Below are 25434 nucleotides of genomic sequence, written 5' to 3'. Positions count from 1 at the left end.
CCGGACCACCAAGGAATCCCCTAAGGGCAATCTTGAGTGAAAATGGCATTTTTTCCCTTTCCTCTGAGGGTATGACTATGAAGAATATGATGACTGCTAGTATAGATTGGTTCCACTGCTTGGATTCGGGCCAAGAAGACAGCAGTTTAACTGACCCTTGTTGCATTATATTTGCAAATGTGAACATGCTGAATAATAAAAGTGAAATCTTCATATTATTATTAAGATTATAATATCATGAAAATGTTTGACTTCACAAAACTCTTGAGTCTTGAAGACCTCCTGTGGTCCTCTTATGAGTCACACTTTGAGAACAACTGATATCTTAATTATGCTAAATGATTAGAAAAAGGCAAAGAAATATAATCATTTTAAATAATATTTTCTCTTAGTGGTAAAATTATGGAGGGCATTTTATTTTTTAAAATGTCTTTATGTATTTTTCAAATGTTCTTTGAATTCATATTACTTTCATGAAGAAGAATATCATGCTTCACATTCTTGGCTATAAAATGATAGGCTTCTAAACAGAAGGTGATAAATATTTAATAAAAGACACATCTTTTTTTTCCAGATATGGAGGCTATTTGCTCAAGATTTGGCCAAAAATAAAATAATATGGAAGAAGTTAAAAAAAAGGGAAGCCTCAAGAGAACAATGATTTTTGAGTTGTTGAGTCTTCAAATTGTTGGTTTCTAGCTTTTATATTGAAAAGCATTTTGCCTTTCCTTAAGGATCTTGAAATGTTGTTCTGTTATCTTCTGTCATCGAATACTACTGTGGGAAAATCTGAGGCTAGCCAGGTGTTTTTTTGTTCTCTCTCAAAATTCATCTTATTTACTGGCTACTTAGTTTGGGTAATCCAGTAATTTTACTGGGTCTCAGAATAATCATCCTAGGCCATTTTTTTTCCTGCACTAGTAATATGTAGATTGATGACTGTTAAAAAAAAAAAAATCTCAGGAAGGTTTTCTTGGGTTGTATCTTGAACTATTTGTTTTATTCTGTTGTTTTAGTTTTCTTATTCAGGGGTTTCAGTTACACATATATTGATGTTTTCTCTTCCTCTTCCTCCCCCTCTCCTCCTCCTTCCCTTCTCACCTTTCTCCCCCCAATTCTCTGCAAGCTGGTTCTCACTCATTACTGTGCTTACCATCTAATCACGAAGATAAAACACCTTTTTACTACTGATACTGATGGTATCCTAATCTATAAATAAAATAAAATGTTCATCTTTTTTCATCCCCAGTGCTGTATTAAACAGTGATGATCACTCCTTCCTTTTTAAAATTCTGTATCCTGTAGATATCTATGATTGTATGCTCTTCTTTTTTTTTTTCTTTTTCTTTTCTTCTAACTTTTAAACCTTTGTGACTGTTCCTGAGTTGGATATTGTTTCCATTCTCTGACCATGTCATAAATATTGGTCGTCCTCAAGATGTAGTTCCGTGTTCACTGGTTTATTTCCCCTGTTATTGCTGGACAGTTTTATTCATGTATAATATTTCCTCTCATAACTTAGAAGTGTGTGATTGTTACCCAGGTGTTTCAGATTACTATATCCAATTGCTTACTGTTCAACATCTAAGTAAAGATGTTCCTCAAAGCTATTATGGTAGCCCAGGCTACATTTAGCTTCTTCCTTCTGACACTCCCTCTTTTATTCCTTATCTCATTTCATGACATCGTCATCTAACTATCACTCATACTAGAAACTTAGCAGTTTCATAGACTCCTTATGCCTTCCTACCCACAACCAGTCTGTCACCAACCTCTACAGTTTTTCTTTATGGTTATTGATTCTATCTGCCATTTTTTATGCCTACTCTCACTACCCCAGTTTAATCTCCTGTTTCCATCTTGGACTGTAATAGCCACCTATCTTCAGTCTTGGTTTTCCAGATCCTCCCTTTATAGAATCAACAGAATGATTTGTCTGCATATATTAATCTGGTGGTTTCACTCTCCATTATCCCTGTAGTTTATCCTTAGTACTTAATACTAGGCTAGGCACTTAATTCCTTATTTTGTGCCTTTAATAATTCTGAATATACTTTAATAATTCTACCTAGTAATTATAATATTTGAAGTTTTATGGGTCTCCCTCTGTTGTTTGTAGTTTCTGCTGCTATTTACTTATGGTACATTATTTCATGAGGTGCTTTAAAATTTTTTATTTTGAGCACATCTTTAGTGGGACTTTTTCAGGTCTTATTTTGCCTGTGTCAGATACTGTTTCTGGAATTTTCTTCTTTCAAGTGCCCTAGGAGTATCCTTTTTTCAGGATCACCTTTTATGTTCATTTCTTGGCTTCATTATTCCCATACTAGGGAGATAGTATAAATTCAAGTCCCAAATCCACCTATAGGCAGGATCTTGATTATAAATTCTCAGAGAGTACAAATTTATCCCCACTGAGTCCAGGCATCCAGGCAGAGACAGACAGCATTTCTTGTGATCTTTCTATGCCTATAGGCATTCCCCCCCACCTGCCCAATTTCCTTTCACTAAGGAGACATCTTTTAAGAATCCTGGTTTTAGGAGGGTCTTTGTGTCACTTCTTTATGTTGTAAGAATCAAGGCCTCAGCTTGTTTGACATTAAAACCCAAGCTCTTATATGAATAACACATTTATAAGACAGTTTGAGTGACAGCTCAGGGCTTATTGTTTTGGTTTGCAGTTCCCTTTTCAATTTTAAACCCTGGGTATTGCCCCTATTTTGGGGCAGGGGGAGCTCAACTATGTATTTTTAAGAGTGTTTATTAAATTTCCCCAATGTTTCTAAGAAGTTTTTTTGTTTTGTTTTCTCCTGGAGATTATTCATCTCACTCTGTATTCTCACTCAGGGTTTAGACTTAATACAGCTCTAACACGATTCAAATCTATGGTTTTAGTTTCTGTTTTTGAAGAACCTAAGTAAGATTCTAATGTAGTCATGAGGAATATTGATAACTAAAGGAAGCAGGATGGATGGCGCAAGAATAGCCTTTTAGAATCATAGGTCCTTCTTCCGCTTACTTCTCGTTCAGATAATAAGGATTCCTTAGTTTTTGTTCTTTTTGTCAAAGGATTGTTAAGCGTGTGGTATTCTCTTCTTCACATAGCGTCTCCTCTCTTCTGATAGGATATTCTTCTGCACATAACCTAAGCTTTCCAGGATGTTTAAAGGAAACCATTGCTCCTTAGCTAACAGAAAATGAAAGAGCACTGCTGAAATGTTAATGCTTGAGTACTTGACAAGTTCTAGTCATAATAAGCTACTGCTCCTTCCTCAAACGGTTTCTCTTTAAAAAGGCCAAAATTATGGGTTGCCATTTGCTTGATGTGAGTCTATACATGATGAATTTTAAAAAATCAAAATATTTTGAAACTGAGAAATTAAATCAACCTTAAAATAGCTGGTTTGGAGGATTGTGGCAAAATATGGACAACTTTAATCACCTGAGCCACCAGTGGGACCAACTCACCGTATTATATTATTAATTTGATCTATTTCTTTCCTTGCAGATTTTCTTTACAAAAGTGTGAGATAATTACATGTTTTCAATGTTGTTATAATGTTGTATGCTCTTTATTAACTTACAATATCTACATAATATTTTATTTAAATAGCAAATTAACTGTTTTCCCATGTTGTATATTTAATTTTAATGTCTCCCTCCCCTCTGCCTCCTTATCCCCTTTCTTTTATTATAGAGCTGTAGAGAATACCTTAATACATTAATTTTTTTTTCTTCTTAAATGTATTTAGGATATATTTCCAGATAGAATTACTGGGTAAAAGAGTTTTCACATTTTTAAGGCTTTTGACACAGAATGCCAAATTGCTTACCAAAAGTATAGTGCCAAGTTATATTCTCCCAACAGTACTTGAAACAGACTACTTTTATTATGTGTTGTGTCTATGCAGGGGGCCATTGGACAGAGATGTGGTTCTGATGCTTTCTTTATTGTTTCTCTACAGGATATGGTACCCATCATAGTTGATTACTGCCTTCTGCTACAGCGAAAGTGAGTATACATTGCCTGTCAGATTCAATTATTTTGAATCCTACTTGCCTCTCGCTTTATTATAATATACTGCTATGAATTTGACCGAATGGTTTTTTAAAACAATGAATTTACAGAAATTTGATTCTTTAAAAATTTTCAGTCCATTTACCTAATAAAATTAACTTGTCCAATATAGATGCTGTGGGTATATCATCTGTAAATTTATGTGGCAGAATAGTGGAGATGAAGAACATAGCAAAAGAACAATACTACTTAAAGATCTTAAAAGTGTATGATTCATGCATTATATATATATATCTATATGTAGAGAGAGCATATATATATATGCTTTTTTATGAATCATCACTAAAACACAGTATTTCATACCATTAAAAAAAAAGGCAAGATTTATTGTGTTTCCACAGTGTTGGTTTTTGGAGCCTCTTTGTTTAAAAGAAATCAGTGTAAATTAACTCTTGATTAGATTCTGTTTATTTAAATTGTAACTGTGTAAATTAACCAGCCTGTGCTATTTCATAATTCTTCAGATTTATAATAATAGTTAGTGTCCTATATTCCAGGTTTTGTTCTAAATACTTTCCATTAATGTATCTATCTTTTATAACAAGTTATTTAACTTTTATAATAGTGAGGTAGGTATCATTATTATCTTCATTTTACATATGAGGTTCCAGAAGCAGTGTGTGATTAAGCAACTTGGAAAGCTTACTCATGCTTCTTTTGAGGAGCAAAGGTAGGGTTCTCATGCAGGCGGTCTGGCTCCTGGGCTTTGCTCCTAACACCAGCTTGCGCCGCCTCTTCGGTAGTGGAGGACAGCTCTGAGGATCCAGGGCAGACACTCCCCAAACCCTGTGCAGCGCTGCCTTGACTCCTGGATTGATGTCTGTTCAGGCTGCCTGAATCATACACAGTTGGATCATACTAGAAAGTGTCAGTGAAGGTTATCAAGAAGACAGTTATTTGCTGTGTTAGACCTTCAGTTAAGTCACAAAGGGCTCTAGCTTCTGTTTACTTAGGACTCATTCATTCCAGTGTTTTAGCTATAACATTAAATGTAATTATCCAGTGAAGTATATTGTATTCATGGTTGGGGTATTGTTGAGAACATTGTTTTACATTATACATTATATTGTATTTACATTATATAGTCTTCTTTATAAAGACCCATGGAAGACATTTCTCTTATATCTAGTGGGGTGTTGTTTGGTTCTGTTGATACATATAGTGTACACTGGGCAGTGTTAGGATGATGCTCTTGCTCCCTTCAGTCTCTGAATTTGTAATTATCGCATCATCAAAGCTGAGTTCTTCACATTTTTTAATTGTTAAATTGATAGTTCAGAAAGTGAATTTGGTAATTTTCTCTGTCAATTTGAAGTTATGAATGATAAACTCCAAATAGGATCTTTAATATGAGTATTAAAAGTTATGTAGAAGACTTTTTTGATGGCCCTCTGTTATTCAGAATGGATTTTTTTTCTGCTACACTCTCTGTAGGGAGCTAAGTTTGAAGTAATAAACATCTGTTTTGAAATTAGCCCTTCCAGGAAACAAAGTCTGCACCCTGAAGAATAATGCCTAAGTACAGAGAGAAACACAAGAGCCAAAAACTTTTTTTGTATGTACTTTTCTTTCTCACTCTTTCTCTGATGCTCTAATAAATATTCTCCCAGGATGATGAGAAAATGTCTTAGAATTTTGTTTTTATTTGAAGTTAGAGATGCAGATAGGAGTTGCTGAGTTATGTTTTTCTTGCTTCTTTATTATAGCCTCTTACTGGTTAAGAAAGAAACTTTGTAGTTTTGCGGTTAATCTTACCAGCACTGCATGCTGCAGTTTGTCACAGGAGTGCCTTATTTGTCAACTTTTATGCTCTGGTTACTGAATTTTTAGCTCTTTAATTCTCCTCCCCCAGACTTTTTGTGCGGAGCTGAAATATATAATTATCTTTCCTAGCATGTTGTTTTTAACAACACATTACAGAGTGCTGCTGCTGCGTCGCTTCAGTCGTGTCCGACTCTGTGTGACCCCATAGACGGCAGCCAACCAGGCTTCCCGTCCCTGGGATTCTCCAGGCAAGAACACTGGAGTGGGTTGCCATTTCCTTCTCCAATGCATGAAAGTGAAAAGTGAAAGTGAAGTCACTCAGTCGTGTCCTACTCTAGGGACCCCATGAACTGCAGCCTACCAGGCTCCTCCAACCATGGGATTTTCCAGGCAAAAGTACTGCAGTGGAGTGCCATTGCCTTCTCCGATTACAGACTGCAAGGACTAGCAAATACAACATTTTCCTTAAATTCATTAGAGTTACTTTGTTACTCTTATTTTATCTTTCTTATAGTAAAGCTTCATTAATCTCAGTTACTTTTACTTGGCTAGTAGTTGGTAATCACAAAAATGTAATGGACTATTGATTTAAAGTGAAACTAACATGAAAAATACTCCAATAAATGTAAAGCAAAGGGGACAATGATGCAAAAATTACATTTGTGGCTATGAGAAAAAAAATTAATGGATACAGACCCCCCCAATATTACAAATACTGTTTATTGAAAAGCAGCATAAAGCAAACCTAGAGCCTATTACACAAAGTGAAGTAAGTGAGAAATACAAATACCTTATATTAATGCATATATATGGAATCTAGAAAGATGGTACTGAACATACCTACAGGGCAGCAATGGAGATGCAGACATAGAGAACAGACTTTTGGACGCAGTAGGGGAGAGAGAAGGTGGGATGATTTGAGAGTGTAGCACTGAAGCATGCTTACCATATGTAAAGTATATGGCCAGTGAGAATTTGATGTATAATACAGGGAACCCAAAGCCGGTGCTCTGTGACAACCCAGAGGGATGGGATGGGGAGGGAGGTTTAAGAGGGAGGGGACACATGTATACCTATTGTCGATTCATGTTGATATATGGCAGAAACCATCACAATATTGTAAAGTAATTGTCTTCCATTAAAAATAAAATAAAAGCCTATTGGGACTTCCCTGATGGTCCAGTGGCTAAGACTCCAGTGCAGGGGGCCCAGGTTCGATCCCTGGTTGAGGAGCTAAATCTCACATGCTGCAACTAAGACCTAGCACAGCAAAATAAATAATAAATAAAATAAATAAATAAATAAAAATAAATCAATAAAAGACTGTTAAAAAAAAAAAGCAATGTGGGGTTCTGTACAGTTGTAGCCAGTCCATTTATCATTTGTCCCCTTCCAGGACTTCAGGTGAGGCAAGTCCCCATCCCATTACTTTCAGAATCTACTCTTGTGCTTTTTGTGGAACTTGTCATAAAAGACCACATGTGTGGATGAACCATCTACCACTTTTCACAGCTGATGTGAGGCACATGTGTAATTACATATGTGTAATATGTAAATATGTAAAGATTACACACTTAGCAAATAAATAAGTAATCAATCAATCCTAACAGATAAATAGAATTAGCACAGTTACTGTATTTAAAAAAGAGAGAATTAAAGAATCAGTGAATTATATGTCAGTACATTGTATGCATGGAAACACGGATTGCCAGTCATCAGAGAACTGAAAAGTTATATTGTTTAATTTGTAATTAAATTATATGGGGAAAAAAAACTAAAGACAATTGTCCATTGAAACTGTTGAAATTATACATTGCTGATGGCTATGTGAATTGGTGCTGTGATGCTTTTTGGAGATAATTTAGTTTTTTAAAATTTTATTTATTTTTTAATTGGTGAAACATTGCTTTACAATTTTGTGTTGGTTTCTGCTATACAACAACACGAATCAGCCATAATTATATATATGTAAAATATCCCCTCCTCCCTTCCCTCCCCTCCCCCATCCCACCCCTCTATGTCACCGCAGAGTGGCAGGCTGGGCTCCGTGTATTATTTAGCAACTTCTCATTATCTGTTTTACACATGATAGTCTATGTATGTCAGTGCTGTTTTCTCAATTTGCCCCATTCTCACCTTCCCCCACCTTCCTGTGTCAACAGGTCTGTTCTCTACTAGGTTCATCAGTGTATTATTTTTCTAGATTCCATATATATGTGTGTGTGTGAATATACAATACTTGATTTTTCTCTTTCTGACTCACTTCACTCTATATAAGAAACTCTAGGTTCATCCACCTCTCTACAACTGACTCAAATTCATTCCTTTTTTATGGCTGAGTAATATTCCATTGTTTAAATGTACCACAACTTCATTATCCATTCATCTGTTGATGGACATCTAGGTTGCTTCCGTGTCCTGGCTATTGAAGATGTTGCTGCAGTGATCATTGGGTTTATGTGTCTTTTTGAATTGTGGTTTTCTTAGGGTATATGCCCAGTACTGGCACTGCTGGGTCATATGGTAGATTTATTCTTCGTTTCTAAAGGAATCTTCATACTGTTTTCCTTAATGACTATATCAGTTTACATTCCCATCAGCAGTGCAGGAGGGTTCCCTTTTCTCCACATCCTCTCCAGCATTTATTTGTAAATTTTTTGATGATGGCCATTCTGACTGGTGTGAGATGATACCTCATTGTAGTTTTGGTTTGCGTTTCTCTAATAATGAGCAGTATTGAGCATCTTTTCATGTGTTTATTGGCCATCTTTATGTCTTCTTTGGAGAAATGTGTTTATTGGTCTTCTGCCCTTAATTTGATTGGGTTGTTTGTTTTTCTGATACTGAGCTATATGAGCTACTTATATATTTTGGAGATTAACTCTTCATCAGTTGCTTCATTTGCAATTATTTTTCCCATTCTGAGGGTTGTCTTTACACCTTGTTAATAGTTTCCTTTGCTGTGCAAAAGCTTTTAGGTTTTTTAGGTCCCATTTGTTTGTTTTGGTTTTTATTTCCATTAATCTAATAGGTGGGTCAGAGAGAATCTTGCTGTTATTTAGGTCAGAGTGTGTACAGCCTATGTTTTCCTCTAAGAGCTTTATAGTTTCTGGCCTTACATTTAAGTTTGTAATCCATTTTGAGTTTATTTTTGTGTATGGTGTTAGAAGTGTTCAAATCTCATTCTTTTACACTTAGGTGTCCAGTTTTCCTAGCACCATTTAAATGCCACACTTTTTTTTTTTTTTTTTTGGTATCTTTTGACTTTAAATAAATTTCTAAAAGTAGAATGACTAAGGAATTATTAATAAGTACCCCAAATGGAAAGACTACATAAGGAGTTGTTCACTTACTCATAATAGTGAAATAGTAGAAATAAGTGTTATCCTACAGGAATAGCTAAATAAATTCTGATGTTTTGGCATATTGACACATAAGTTAGACAAAATGATAATTTTAAAGATTGACTAGAAACTTAGAGGGAGAAGGCAGTGGCACCCCACTCTAGTATTGTTGCTTGGAAAATCCCATGGATGGAGGAACCTGGTAGACTGCAGTCCTTGGGGTCGCTAAGAGTCGGACACGACTGAGCAACTTCACTTTCACTTTCTACTTTGATGCATTGGAGAAGGAAATGGCAACCCAGTCCAGTGTTCTTGCCTGGAGAATCCCAGGGACGGGGGAGCCTGGTAGGCTGCAGTCCATGGGGTCGCACAGAGTCAGACATGACTGAAGCGACTTAGCAGCAGCAGCAGAAACTTAGAATAATGCTTATCATATAATTTCATAAAACAAAATTCAGATTATATCAATGATGAATATAACTCTAAAATTATTTCTGGGGATTTCCCTGGTGGTTCAGTGGTTAAGACTTCACATTCCAGTGCAGGGGATGCATGTTCAGTTCCTGATCAGGGAGCTGAGATTGCATCTCTTTGACCAAGATGCCTCTTGGTCAAAAATCCAATAATAAATAAATAAAAATAAAAAACAGAAGCAATATTGTAATAAATTCAATAAAGACTTTAAAAATGGTCTACATTAAAAAAATATTTTTATTTTTTTATTTTTTTAAATTTTATTTTATTTTTAAACTTTACATAACTGTATTAGTTTTGCCAAATATCAAAATGAATCCGCCACAGGTTATTCTTTGCAGAAGAAATGCGAAATAAATAAAACAACTGTTGAGTGTGGCAGCATTTGATTAATTACATTTTTTTTGTTTCTGCAATAAAAGTTTTCAGCCATGTTTTTAAAATATTGAACATTTTCTTTTTCCTTTCCCTCAATTATCACTACCTAAACCCTTTGGGAAACAAGGGGCAAGAACTAGATAAAGAAGCAAATTGGCCATGCAGATCAGATGGGAAGATTTAAATACCAGGAAAGAGGAAAGGATAAATTATGAATAGTCCATTTAATTTTTTTCCATTTCATCATAGTGTCTGTACTACCTGCTCTCATATTGGTATTGTCTTTAAGAAGCAGTGTGTCATAAGGGATTCAGCACAGAGTTTAGGCCTGAAGACTGATTCAAATTCTGACTCCATCCCCTTGTTAGCTAACTGACTTCCAGCAAATTATTTAACTTACTCAACACTTTTTATCTGTAAAAAGTATTGGGCAAATTAATTAGGATAGTATATATAATATGAGATTTTTCTAAACATAAAGCTCTATGCAAATATTGTTACTATTTTTAGTAAACTTGGAAGTTGAAATAGGAGAAAGATGAGATATACTTAGTAGACTGAATTTAATGGATGGTTGGAATGTTCCTAAAAGTATTTTTCCCCATTCTGTTACAGGGATCTTTTATTTAGCCAGGTGTATGACAAATTAAGTGAGAATTCAGTGGCCAAAGGAGTGTTTCTGGAGTGCCTTGAACCATATATTTTAAGTGATAAATTGGTGGGGATCACACCCCAGGTAATGAAAGACTTGATTGTTCATTTCCAAGATAAAAAGTTAATGGAAAATGTGGAAGCCCTCATTGTGCATATGGATATCACCAGCCTAGATATTCAGCAGGTGAGTTTATAGGCAGTCTACTAAATTATGGAATAGACATCATTCCTTTATTGATTATATTTATCTGATTTTATTGGGCCTCACTCTATCAACCCCAATGATTTTTTAGCACTTTTTGGTAATAAGAGGTCTCATAAACTTGTATTTGTCAGTATATTTCTTTGAAGTGTTCTTTATTGAGAGCTAGGTTAGAAAATCCTGCAAGCCTTTGGTTTCTTTGACAGCCCCCAGACCTCTTAGCATAGAGTTATATTTGGTAGTTGCTCAGTAAATAATTATTGGCTGATCCTCCTTCATCAGTTTGTTCACTACTACAGTTTTCATCCTGCAAATGAATTTCAACTGTAAGTACTTTCACATGATAATAGAATATTTTTACTTTAGAGAGTATGAAGCCATTTTTTTGAAAAGTTAGTTTATATGTCCAGAGTTGATAACTTTCATACATTGTTTTGAAATACAGAGCATAGTATAAGAAGCAAATTTTTGGACATTTTAGCTTGATTAGCCAACCTGCTGTTTGATAAAATGCTTTTAATATATCTGAGGTCTCCAGAACAAGTTTTAAGTCCTTAATTGAGGAGCAAATATGTATCTGACCTAGGGCACTTCACTAACTCTTTAGTTTCACATTAGTCCAATTATGAGCAAAGACACAAAGATACCAAGGGGCTGAGCCCTATGATATAAAATATGAGTGACTTACAAAGTTAGAAGGACCAATAGGTTGTTTTTTTTTTTAATGTGCAAAATCACATGGAAATGAAGTGTTTGAAAAATGATTGTTTTCTTCCTGGAAGCTCTGTATGAATGCCTGTTCGTTTGCAAAAACCAGTTCCTCTTCTATATATGCCTTTCTGTCACGTGGGTAAGTTGGCATAATCTTCACATCTGACATTAGGTCCATTGATTTGAGAGCATGTTATCTTTCTAGCTTTATTTACCTGTCACTGATACAAGAGAAATTTCTAATTTCTTCTCCTTTCAACATTTTTAGCTTTTCTCTGAAACTGGGTTAATATATCTACTCTTTTTCATGTTAAGAAAGCAGTTTAAACAATCTCCCCTCAGATTCCTTTCTCTCTGTATCAAACCTTCCCCTTCTTCCTCTTGCCTTACCACCACATCTAATTTCCCCCTTGCAGCCAGATTCCTTCCTTCCCCCGCTCTTTCTCTCCTTTCTTTCCCACACTTTGAAAGTATCTTTTAGATTGCTTCTTCCATTTCATTAACATCCTAATAATTCTTCAACTTTGCTTTCACTAGAGTCTGTAACGACCTCTATGTCCACTATATCAAATGATATTTCCCAAATTCCTTCAACAGCATTTATTCATTAATTCAAGAAGAATTTATTGAGTGAAAGCCTCTGAGTGTGCTTTTATGAACCTAGTGGACAAGGCTCATAAGGCTTACATTAGCAAAAAAAAAAAAAAGTTTGACAGTAAAAGACAAACAAGTAAACAAACCAAAAATATCCAAAACAAGTGTTCTGTTAAAAGTCAAACAGGTAAAGAGAGGATGAGAGACTATCTTAGATTGTTATAGAAAACTTTCTTGAGAAAATAGCATTGAGTCTGATTGATTCTGGAATCTGAATGGCAAGAGGAATCAGTAATGCAAAGATCTTGGAGAAGATTGTTACGGGTAAAAGCTACAGCTGATGCAAAAAACCAAAAAAAAAAAAAAAAAAAGATATGCCTTGGGTATTAACATGCTTAGTCACTCAGTCATGTCTGACTCTTTATGACCCTATGGACTGTAGCCCACTAGGCTCCTCTGTCCATAGGATTGTCCAGGCAAGAATACTGAAGTGGGTTGCCATGCCCTCCTTCAGGGGATCTTTCTGACCCAGGAATTGAACCCAAGTCTCCTGTATCTCCTGCATTGTGATAAAGATAAATGATTCTTTATTATTGAGCCACAGGGGAAGCCCTTTGGTGTTAAAGTTACAAATGAAGGAAAAACAACTTGATTGAAAAAGAAAGGTAGCCCTTTCAGGGCAGGGTACAGATTTTTCTATTTTATTCTGAGTGTTATATGAAATCATCAGATGATTTTAAATGAGATTACTCTGATTTGCTTATGGGTAGCAGATTGAGAGATGGGGACCAAGTAGAGAAGAAGCAAGGAAATAGGTTAAGAGCTAGTCAAAAGGAGGTATACTGGCCAGAGAGGGTAGTGGTGAAGTGAAGAGAGATGGTTTGACTTTGGGTATGTTTTGGAGGTAGAACTCATTTTCTGATGAATCAGACCTGAACGTGTGGAAGGAGAGAATTTAAGACTCTTGCCTAATATTTTGGCTGGTGAAGCAAGGTGGATAGTAATTCCTTTAAGAAGATTGGAAGACTGGGATAGATCTGAGTGTAGGAGACAAAATCAGGAGGTATATTTTGCAGTTTTGAGATACTACTAGACATAGACATTTAGGTGATGATATCAAGTCAGTGGTTGAATATGTGAGTCAGAGGGGAGGCTAGGGAAGCTATAAAGATATGTATGACCTTGACACTGGCTGAGAGGAAGAGAAGAGGACCCAGAACATGCCTTTGTCTGGAAAAACTCTCCCATGACACCTGGCTTCCATTTTCCCTCTGAACCTCTTTGGCTGTTCCCTTACCATTCTCCTTTTTTGACCTCTGCTCTTCTACTTCAGTCTTCTCCTGTCACTCACTACTATAATTTAGCTCTCATAGGAACAGAGTGTGATGTACTACATACTTCAAGTCAGGGCTTCGCAGGTGACTCAGTGGTTTTAAAAAAAAAAAAAAATCCACTTGCCAATGCAGGAGACACAGATTCGATTCCTGGGTCAGGAAGATCCCCTGGAGGAGGAAATGACAATCCACTCCAGTGTTGTTGCCTGGAAAATTCCATGGACAGAGGAGCCTGGTAGGCTATAGTCCATGGGGTTGCAAAGAGTTGAACACGACTGAGCAACTGAACTTGATCCTTCAAGTCATCTCTGTTCCTCTTTCTGTTTTCTCAAATTGATTTCTCTTCATCCTTAACCACTTCAAGCTCCTTTCCTCCTTTCTGCTCCTTCTGCCTGCAAAACCCCTCGTTTCCTCCTCTGCCTTTGGCTTACATACATGCATCTCTTATTGTTCAGTCACTCAGTCGTGTCCGACTCTGCGACCGCGTGGACTTCAGCACTCCAGGCTTCTCTGTGCTCTACCATCTCCCAGAGTTTGCTCATACTTATGTGCATTGAATTGGTGATGCCACCCAACTGTCTCATCCTCTGTCGCCCCTTCTCCTCTAGTCTTCAGTCTTTCCCAGCATCAGGGTCTTTTTCATTGAGTTGGCTCTTCACATCAGGTGGCCAAAGTATTGGAGCTTCAGCATCACTCCTTCCAGTGAATATTCAGGGTTGGTTTCCTTTAGGATTGACTGGTTTGATCTCCTTGCTGTCCAAGGGACTCTCAAAAGTCTTCTCCAGCACCACATTTCGAAGGCATCAATTCTTTGGCACTCAGCCTTTTTTATTGTCCAGCTCTCACATCCATACGTAACTACTGGAAAAACCATAGCTTTGACTATATGAAACTTTGGCGACAAAGTAATGTCTCTGCTTTTTAATAGGCTGTCTAGATTTGTCATAGCTTTTCTTCCAAGAAGCAAGCGTCTTTTAATTTCATGTATCCGTTAGGTCCTAACTTAAATATTGCTCCCTCAGGGATGACCTTCTGAATACTCCAGACCAAGACAGGTTCCTTTATAGACTTACACATTTGTAAATGAACTATTTGCGTAGTTGAGTATCTTCCCCAAGTCATAATTCACTTACCATTTTGTGCCCCTTCTTTTGGTGAGTGTCCAGGATGAATGGAAGCGCTGTCAGGGTAGAGACTAGATCTGGATTTGTCTTACGTGTTATCCCAATGCCAAGGAGAGGATCTGAATATAAATGTTTGGTAAATATTTGTAGAACTAGTGACCAAAGGTAGAATGGATATGGAAAGGGGAAGGATAGAGAAGAAATAAAATCATATATTGGAGGATGTTTAAAAGTAGCTATTATACTATTTAAAGTAACATTGAACCTACAACAGCTCTTACCCTGGCATTGTGTTTGAGTACTTTAATTTCAGATTTTTTTTCAGAGAAGGAATAAGAAAAATTAGGAAAGAGAATTCAAAATCTTCCCCATAATTAAAGCTTTGAGGAAAATAATTGGTGAGACTTACTAAATTGTATGGACCAAGCAACATTTCCTTTTTACAGATAGTTCTCATGTGTTGGGAAAATCGACTATATGATGCTATGATCTATGTCTACAACAGAGGCATGAATGAATTTATTAGTCCAATGGAGGTAAGATTCTTCATAATTTGTACACATATTTAATATTGTCTATTGTTTTTTCGCTTCTCTCTATTTGCTTTGAATAGTTTGTTTTCATCCAGTCACTTTAAATTGTCTTGTAGGTTTATTAGACTTGCACCCATTGTTGTTCAGGACTTTAGATAGTCTTTATAATTTTATACTTTCATATACGTATATGCCATTTCATTCTTTTTATCTACATAAGTAGGTGTTTAAATCCCAGGGAACAATAGATAAAAGCCTGTGAGACTCGAAGTTTTTTTTCTAAAAGATTTTCATATTGTAGCTTTTCCAAAAGTTATAAGAAATTTATTCTATACTATGGAATAATTATTTATTAATTATTATTTATTAATAATGAATAATTATTCAATTCTATAATAGAGTAATACTCTATTACTCTATATGGAGTAATGGTACTATTGAGTAATGTTGTTTTGTAGTATATTCTGCTAGGGGAAACTCCTTAAAATGGTGAGAGGTCATTATTTGTTAATAGCTAATTTGTTGCTTTTCCCATTTCAGGATTTTCTAGCATTCATTAGAATTTCTTATTATCCTTACCATTAGAAAAGAGCACCTAAAAAGCATTTGGGTTTATTTTTAAAAGAAACAAACCTGTCTCCATCATGTTAGTTCCTTTAAATTTGAAGACAGAATTCAGGGTTATAGATTGTGGGTATGTCAGGAAGATCCCCTGGAAGAGGAAATGGCAACGTACTCCAGTATTCTTGCCTGAAGAATCCCATGGACAGAGGAGCCTGGTGGGCTACGGTCCATAGGGTCTCAAAGAGTCAGACATGACCGAAGCGACTTAGCACGCATGCAGTGCCCTGCCAGCCCACCGTATTATTACAGTGACTGCATTGCCTGGGTCAGAAGATCCAGGCGTCTCCTGAAGGCATCCAGTCAACACTTTTGCATATTTAATGAACATCCGAAAGCATTTACAGTATTATTTAAGTCAGCAGTCATTCCATGATATTTCAGTTTTCTTTTCACTTGGAAGGTGAATATCCCTTTAGTTCATAACTCCTTAAGTTTTGTGTACTTCTTTTCTCTTGGTCATTTTCCAGAAGAGTGCCACAGCCTTCCCGCACTGGTTTTGATTTTGATTGTGTTTCAAATAAGTATTCTTAACATTTGAACACCTCTCAGCTGCCTCTTCAGTGAGGTCCATGACCTCTGTGCATGCAAAAATGTTCTCCATTTTTAAACCACAATTACACTATTAAACCACAATTAGGAATGATTAATGCAGTTTCTAGTTTCTCTCAAAATAATCCCTGCAAACAAATTCTGATTTGATGCATTGTATGTTGTGATAAAAATGGTTGTGGGGTGTTGTTATTGCTGCTTTTGAAGTTTCTGTTTTGTGTGGATTTTTTTATTGCTCAGAATCTGGTTTGTATTTATAGCTATGCATCTCAGATGGAACACTTTACTGTTGAGGTTGCCTTGTTTTTTTGTTGAGTAGTTTTCAAGTTTAATGACTTTCAGCAGGAGCCTGGTGTTTGTTGTTAAATAGTTATTTGGAGATTTTAGCAGTGGGAAGTTAGAGGCATCCTGTGATTGCCCTTTTATAATTCTCTGCCTGTAAAGAAATCACTATTTAGTGTTTAAAGTTTAGTTATTTCAGTTTAAAGAGGTCCAAATTAAAAGAATCTGAAAAGAATAGATACATGTATATGTATCACTAAAGCACTTTGCTGTACACCTGCAACTAACTCTGTTGTAGCCACGCGTTCCGGGAAGCAAGCTCACTCAGGACAGTGCAGACAGTGGAGTGCCGTTTATTACACCAGTGGGTCCAAGGCAGAGTCTCCTCTTAGCCAAGGACCCCGACCGACTTTTGTGAAAACCTTATATACCTTAAAGTGTACTGCTCAAGCCCACATCCCCAAATTCCTTAAACCTAGACTGGAAAGTGTTAAGGGGAGATACAATCAGGTTACAGCCATGATTCATAATCAGGAGGGTCGGCTAGTTACACATTGTAGCCTACACCAGTGGGTGCCATAAAGATTATAAAGGTGATTGACTACATAGGGGATTATTACATTCTTTTTGGCAATGGAAAATCTTGGTTTGGAACCTGGTGTTTATCAGTCCAAGAGGCCAGTTTGGCCGTAGGTATGTTATCTATCCCCTTGGCTACCAGGCCCATAAGTCCAAAGCTCACCGAAAGTACAAGATGGAGTTTCCTTCTTTTTCAAGATGGAGTCAGCTCAGTCTGTTCCTTTCCTCCCTCAACACAACATTGTAAATCAACTATACTCTAATGTGAACTAAAAATTAAAAAAAAAAAAAAGGAACTGTATTGCCTTTTGAAATTTCCTAGTTTTTCTAGAATGAAAGACAGTGTCATTATATTTGAGATGATTACCATAGTCTCTGAAATCTTTCCTTAGTTCTAGTTTTGGCTGCTTCTGATACAATAGTGCCTTGTGTTGGGAGGGAAAACTTTTCCTCTACCAACTGAAATCCGAATGGTGGGGAGAAGACGGTGAATTAACTGACAGCGAACAGATTGACAGGGGAAAAGACAAGGTTTCTTCACACTTGTACTGGGAGAACTCAGGAATGAGTGAATCACTAAACAGCCGGAGGGAGAGGCTCATCTACCAGTTAATGAAACTTGGGGTGTGAGGGGGCAGGGATTTAGGTTTCCTTGGAAAATATGAAGAGCTTTATTGGGCTTTTGGATACTAATGAATAGTTGGATTTGCCCCACTTCCCAGTGCTAAGGGCCTGTCTTCTCCCAAAACAGTAAACTCCCTCCCAGGAAGGCCAGCGTAGTTTTGCCATTAATCTTGTATTTTCATAGGCTCTGCTTCCATTTCGACGTCTTTTTCTGTGGCTGCTGGTTGTTCACATGTTTTCAGCTTACAGTAATCTTACTTACTGTTTTAGTGGGCTACTAATCCTTTGATTTGCTTACTATTTAAAAAAAATAAAGCTCTTTTAGGAGTCTGAGGATAGCTTATATTAGAAATAATGTTCTCAACAAAGACTTTCTTCTAACTGGTATTTGTTAAATGGTTTCTTTCAGTGAGGAATATGACAACAATGATTATTTCCTAGTGATCCTACTGAAACAGTTTATGTCCACATTAAAAGTTTTTATATTTAATCTTAATAGCAAATGACTAATTCAGAGAAAGGTGATTATAGCATAAGATTTTAATTATTTTTTGAAACATTTTTTAAAGATGATGTTGATTGTTCTATTAATTTTCATGCAGAAACTTTTCAGAGTCATTGCACCTCCTTTGAATGCAGGAAAGACGCTAACAGGTATTAATTTTCTAAGCCTTAATGTTTTTCTCTTTTTTGTGTTTAAAAATATTATTTAAATAACACAGATTTCACCAATTTTATGTGTACAGTGTGAATTTTGATAATTGTACATGATCATGTAACAACTGACATTCAAATTGTAGAAGGAGCTATATAATTCCACACTAAAAGGTTTCCTTCTGTCCCTTGTACTCTACTTCACACAGTCCCATCCCCTGGCAATTTCTGACCTACTGTTTTTTTTTTTTTTTTAACTACTGTTCATGTAAATAGAATTACATAGTATTTAGTTTTGGTGTTTTGTTTATTTCACTTAGCACAGTGTTTTTGAGATTCATCCATGTTGTTGCATATATAATTTTGTTCTCTTTAGTTGCTGAAAATGGTAATCCATTGTCATTGGTTTATCTATTCATCAGTTGAAGGATCCAGTTGCTTCTGTTTTGGAGCTATTATAAGTAATGCTGCTCCATTTGTGAATGAGTTTTGTTATGTTTTTAATTAAACTTTTTATTATGAGGAAATTGTAGATTCACATGCAATTGTATGAAATGACACAGAGATCCTGCATACTGTTTACCCATTTTCCCTCAGTGGTAACATCTTGCAAAACTAAAGCAGAGTATCACAACCAAATAGTCACACTGATACAGTCACAGTACAGAACAGTTTCATCACCACAGGTATCCCTATTGTTCTTATTCCCCATTGCTGCCCCGTAGCTGTGAATAAGTTTTCTTGGGCATGTGTTCATTCTTCTTGGACAGCTATCTAGAATTAGAATGGATGGATTGTATAGTAAATATATGTTTTACTTTCTGAAGTATTGCTGTTTGGTTTTTCAAAATGAGTATACCGTTTTACATTCCCATCAGCAGTATGAGAGAGTTCTGATAGCTCCATATCTTTGCAAGCACTTGGTATTGTCAGTCTTTAAAAATATTTAGCCAACCTAAGTGGGTGGATAATGGTATCTTATTGTGGTTTATTTTTATTTTTTATTTTTTTTTGCTTTTTATTTTTATTTTTTTTTTAAATTTTATTTTATTTTTAAACTTTACATAACTGTATTAGTTTTGCCAAATATCAAAATGAATCTGCCACAGGTCTACATGTGTTCCCCATCCTGAACCCTCCTCCCTCCTCCCTCCCCATTCCATCCCTCTGGGTCGTCCCAGTGCACCAGCCCCAAGCATCCAGTATCGTGCATCGAACCTGGACTGGCAACTCGTTTCATACATGATATTTTACATGTTTCAATGCCATTCTCCCAAATCTTCCCTGCCTCTCCCTCTCTCACAGAGTCCATAAGACTGTTCTATACATCAGTGTCTCTTTTGCTGTCTCGTACACAGGGTTATTGTTACCATCTTTCTAAATTCCATATATATGTGTTAGTATACTGTATTGGTGTTTTTCTTTCTGGCTCACTTCACTCTGTATAATAGGCTCCAGTTTCATCCACCTCATTAGAACTGATTCAAATGTGTTCTTTTTAATGGCTGAATAATACTCCATTGTGTATATGTACCACAGCTTTCTTATCCATTCATCTGCTGATGGACATCTAGGTTGCTTCCATGTCCTGGCGATTATAAACAGTGCTGCGATGAACATTGGGGTACACGTGTCTCTTTCCCTTCTGGTTTCCTCAGTGTGTATGCCCAGCAGTGGGATTGCTGGATCATAAGGCAGTTCTATTTCCAGTTTTGTAAGGAATCTCCACACTGTTCTCCATAGTGGCTGTACTAGTTTGCATTCCCACCAACAGTGGAAGAGGGTTCCCTTTTCTCCACACCCTCTCCAGCATTTATTACTTGTAGACTTTTGGATCGCAGCCATTCTGACTGCTGTGAAATGGTACCTCATAGTGGTTTTGATTTGCATTTCTCTGATAATGAGGGATGTTGAGCATCTTTTCATGTGTTTGTTAGCCATCTGTATGTCTTCTTTGGAGAAATGTCTATTTAGTTCTTTGGCCCATTTTTTGATTGGGTCATTTATTTTTCTGGAGTTGAGCTGTAGGAGTTGCTTGTATGTTCTCGAGATTAGTTGTTTGTCAGTTGCTTCATTTGCTATTATCTTCTCCCATTCTGAAGGCTGTCTTTTCACCTTGCTAATAGTTTCCTTTGATGTGCAGAAGCTTTTAAGGTTAATTAGGTCCCATTTGTTTATTTTTTCTTTTATTTCCAATATTCTGGGAGGTGGGTCATAGAGGATCCTGCTGTGATGTATGTCAAAGAGTGTTTTGCCTATGTTCTCCTCTAGGAGTTTTATAGTTTCTGGTCTTACATTGAGATCTTTAATCCATTTTGAGTTTATTTTTGTGTATGGTGTTAGAAAGTGTTCTAGTTTCATTCTTTTACAAGTGGTTGACCAGATTTCCCAGCACCACTTGTTAAAGAGATTGTCTTTAATCCATTGTATATTCTTGCCTCCTTTGTCAAAGATAAGGTGTCCATATGTGCGTGGATTTATCTCTGGGCTTTCTATTTTGTTCCATTGATCTATATTTCTGTCTTTGTGCCAGTACCATACTGTCTTGATAACTGTGGCTTTGTAGTAGAGCCTGAAGTCAGGTAGGTTGATTCCTCCAGTTCCATTCTTCTTTCTCAAGATCGCTTTGGCTATTCGAGGTTTTTTGTATTTCCATACAAATTGTGAAATTATTTGTTCTAGCTCTGTGAAGAATGCTGTTGGGAGCTTGATAGGGATTGCATTGAATCTATAGATTGCTTTGGGTAGTATACTCATTTTCACTACATTGATTCTTCCAATCCATGAACATGGTATATTTCTCCATCTGTTAGTGTCCTCTTTGATTTCTTTCACCAGTGTTTTATAGTTTTCTATGTATAGGTCTTTAGTTTCTTTAGGTAGATATATTCCTAAGTATTTTATTCTTTCCGTTGCAATGGTGAATGGAATTGTTTCCTTAATTTCTCTTTCTGTTTTCTCATTATTAGTGTATAGGAATGCAAGGGATTTCTGTGTGTTGATTTTATATCCTGCAACTTTACTATAGTCATTGATTAGTTCTAGTAATTTTCTGGTGGAGTCTTTAGGGTTTTCTATGTAGAGGATCATGTCATCTGCAAACAGTGAGAGCTTTACTTCTTCTTTTCCAATTTGGATTCCTTTTATTTCTTTTTCTGTTCCGATTACTGTGGCCAAAACTTCCAAAACTATGTTGAATAGTAATGGTGAAAGTGGGCACCCTTGTCTTGTTCCTGACTTTAGAAGAAATGCTTTCAATTTTTCACCATTGAGGATAATGTTTGCTGTGGGTTTGTCATATATAGCTTTGATTATGTTGAGGTATGTTCCTTCTATTCCTGCTTTCTGGAGAGTTTTGATCATAAATGGATGTTGAATTTTGTCAAAGGCTTTCTCTGCATCTATTGAGATAATCATATGGTATTTGTTTTTCAATTTGTTAATGTGGTGTATTACATTGATTGATTTGCGGATATTGAAGAATCCTTCCATCCCTGGGATAAAGCCCACTTGGTCATGGTGTATGATCTTTTTAATGTGTTGTTGGATTCTGATTGCTAGAATTTTGTTAAGGATTTTTGCATCTATGTTCATCAGTGATATTGGCCTGTAGTTTTCTTTTTTTGTGGGATCTTTGTCAGGTTTTGGTATTAGGGTGATGGTGGCCTCATAGAATGAGTTTGGAAGTCTACCATCCTCCGAAATTTTCTGGAAGAGTTTGAGCAGGATAGGTGTTAGCTCTTCTCTAAATTTTTGGTAGAATTCAGCTGTGAAGCCATCTGGACCTGGGCTTTTGTTTGCTGGAAGATTTTTGATTACAGTTTCAATTTCTGTGCTTGTGATGGGTCTGTTAAGATTTCTATTTCTTCCTGGTCGAGTTTTGGAAAGTTGTACTTTTCTAAGAATTTGTCCATTTCTTCCACGTTGTCCCTTTTATTGGCATATAATTGTTGATAGTAGTCTCTTATGATCCTTTGTATTTCTGTGTTGTCTGTTGTGATCTCTCCATTTTCATTTCTAATTTTATTGATTTGATTTTTCTCCCTTTGTTTCTTGATGAGTCTGGCTAATGGTTTGTCAATTTTATTTATCCTTTCAAAGACCCAGCTTTTGGTTTTGTTGATTTTTGCTATGGTCTCTTTTGTTTCTTTTGCATTTATTTCTGCTCTAATTTTTAAGATTTCTTTCCTTCTACTAACCCTGGGGTTCTTCATTTCTTCCTTTTCTAATTGCTTTAGGTGTAGAGTTAGGTTATTTATTTGACTTTTTTCTTGTTTCTTGAGGTGTGCCTGTATTGCTATGAACTTTCCCCTTAGGACTGCTTTTACCGTGTCCCACAGGTTTTGGGTTGTTGTGTTTTCATTTTCATTCGTTTCTATGCAAATTTTGATTTCTTTTTTGATTTCTTCTGTGATTTGTTGGTTATTCAGCAGTGTGTTGTTCAGCCTCCATATGTTGGAATTTTTAATAGTTTTTCTCTTGTAATTGAGATCTAATCTTACTGCCCTGTGGTCAGAAAAGATGCTTGGAATGATTTCTATTTTTTTGAATTTACCAAGGCTAGCTTTATGGCCCAGGATGTGATCTGTCCTGAAGAAGGTTCCATGTGCGCTTGAGAAGAGGGTGAAATTCATTGTTTTGGGATGAAATGTCCTATAGATATCAATTAGGTCTAACTGGTCTGTTGTATCGTTTAAAGTTTGTGTTTCCTTGTTAATTTTCTGTTTAGTTGATCTATCCATAGGTGTGAGTGGGGTATTAAAGTCTCCCACTATTATTGTGTTATTGTTAATTTCTTCTTTCATACTTGTTAGCATTTGTCTTACATACTGCGGTGCTCCCGTGTTGGGTGCATATATATTTATAATTGTTATATCTTCTTCTTGGATTGATCCTTTGATCATTATGTAGTGACCATCTTTGTCTCTTTTCACAGTCTTTGTTTTAAAGTCTATTTTATCTGATATGAGTATTGCTACTCCTGCTTTCTTTTGGTCCCTATTTGCATGGAAAATCTTTTTCCAGCCCTTCCCTTTCAGTCTGTGTGTGTCCCCTGTTTTGAGGTGGGTCTCTTGTAGACAACATATGTAGGGGTCTTGTTTTTGTATCCATTCAGCCAGTCTTTGTCTTTTGGTTGGGGCATTCAACCCATTTACGTTTAAGGTAATTACTGATAAGTATGACCCCGTTGCCATTTACTTTATTGTTTTGGGTTCGAATTTATACACCATATTTGTGTTTCCTGTCTAGAGAATATCCTTTAGTATTTGTTGGAGAGCTGGTTTGGTGGTGCAGAATTCTCTCAGCTTTTGCTTGTCTGAAAAGCTTTTGATTTCTCCTTCATACTTGAATGAGATCCTTGCTGGGTACAATAATCTGGGCTGTAGGTTATTTTCTTTCATCACTTTAAGTATGTCTTGCCATTCCCTCCTGGCTTGAAGAGTTTCTATTGAAAGATCAGCTGTTATCCTTATGGGTATTCCCTTGTGTGTTATTTGTTGTTTTTCCCTTGCTGCTTTTAATATTTGTTCTTTGTGTTTGATCTTTGTTAATTTGATTAATATGTGTCTTGGGGTGTTTCGCCTTGGGTTTATCCTGTTTGGGACTCTCTGGGTTTCTTGGACTTGGGTGATTATTTCCTTCCCCATTTTAGGGAAGTTTTCAACTATTATCTCCTCAAGTATTTTCTCGTGGTCTTTCTTTTTGTCTTCTTCTTCTGGGACCCCTATGATTCGAATGTTGTAGCATTTAATATTGTCCTGGAGGTCTCTGAGATTGTCCTCATTTCTTCGAATTCATTTTTCTTTTATCCTCTCTGATTCATTTATTTCTACCATTCTATCTTCTAATTCACTAATCCTATCTTCTGCCTCTGTTATTCTACTATTTGTTGCCTCCAGAGTGTTTTTAATTTCACTTATTGCATTATTCATTATATATTGACTCTTTTTTATTTCTTCTAAGTCCTTGTTAAACCTTTCTTGCATCTTCTCAATCCTTGCCTCCAGGCTATTTATCTGTGATTCCATTTTAATTTCAAGATTTTGAATCAATTTCACTATCATTATTCGGAATTCTTTATCAGGTAGATTCCCTATCTCTTCCTCTTTTGTTTGGTTTGGTGGGCATTTATCCTGTTCCTTTATCTGCTGGGTATTCCTCTGTCTCTTCATCTTGTTTAAATTGCTGAGTTTGGGGTGTCCTTTCTGTATTCTGGCAGTTTGTGGAGTTCTCTTTATTGTGGCGTTTCCTCGCTGTGTGTGGGTTTGTACAGGTGGCTTGTCAAGGTTTCCTGGTTAGGGAAGCTTGTGTCGATGTTCTGGTGGATGGAGCTGTATTTCTTCTCTCTGGAGTGTAATGAAATGTCCAGTAATGAGTTATGAGATGTCTATTGTTTTGGGGTGACTTTGGGCAGCCTGTATCTTGAAGCTCAGGGCTGTGTTCCTTTGTTGCTGGAGAATTTGCTTGGTATGTCTTGCCCTGGAACTTGTTGGCCCTTGTGTGGTGCTTGGTTTCAGTGTCGGTATGGAGGCGTTTGATGAGCTCCTGTCAATTAATGTTCCTTGGAGTCAGGAGTTCCCTGGAGTCAGGGTTTGGACTTAAGCCTCCTACTTCCAGTTATCGGTCTTATTTTTACAGTAGTTTCAAAACTTCTCCTTCTATACAGCACCATTGATAAAACATCTACGTTAAAGATGAAAAGTTTCTCTACTGTGAGGGTCACTCAGAGAGGTTCACAGCGTTACATGGAGAAGAGAAGAGGGAGGAGGGAGTTAGAGGTGACCCAAAGGAGATGAGGTGGAATCAATAGTGGAGAGAGTGGGCTAGCCAGTAGTCACTTCCTTCTCATTGTGGTTTAAATTTTTATTTCCTTCATGGTTAGTGATGTTCAGCATCTTTTCATGTGCTTTTGCCCATTCATGTATTTTTTT

At 36.4% G+C, this 25434-nt stretch overlaps 1 protein-coding gene across 19 annotated transcripts in view; it reads left to right on the top strand.

Moving 5' to 3' along the window:
- VPS8 (VPS8 subunit of CORVET complex) overlaps positions 1-25434 on the top strand; it is a 303545-nt gene that overhangs the window by 82914 nt on the left and 195197 nt on the right. For all 19 annotated transcript variants that reach the window (XR_008710494.1, XR_008710495.1, XM_055568849.1 and 16 more), the window contains 4 exons: positions 3966-4012; positions 10654-10876; positions 15104-15193; positions 18451-18502. Coding sequence is in view for 17 of the 19 variants with exons in the window: in XM_055568849.1 (XP_055424824.1) it covers positions 3966-4012; positions 10654-10876; positions 15104-15193; positions 18451-18502 (412 nt within the window). In the remaining 2 variants the exon portion in view is untranslated. The remainder of the gene's footprint in view (positions 1-3965; positions 4013-10653; positions 10877-15103; positions 15194-18450; positions 18503-25434) is intronic.

The sequence above is a fragment of the Bubalus kerabau genome, chromosome 2 (genome assembly GCF_029407905.1).
Source record: "Bubalus kerabau isolate K-KA32 ecotype Philippines breed swamp buffalo chromosome 2, PCC_UOA_SB_1v2, whole genome shotgun sequence".
NCBI classification, from domain to species: Eukaryota; Metazoa; Chordata; class Mammalia; order Artiodactyla; family Bovidae; genus Bubalus; species Bubalus kerabau.
This window is presented reverse-complemented; position numbering and strand designations above follow the sequence as displayed.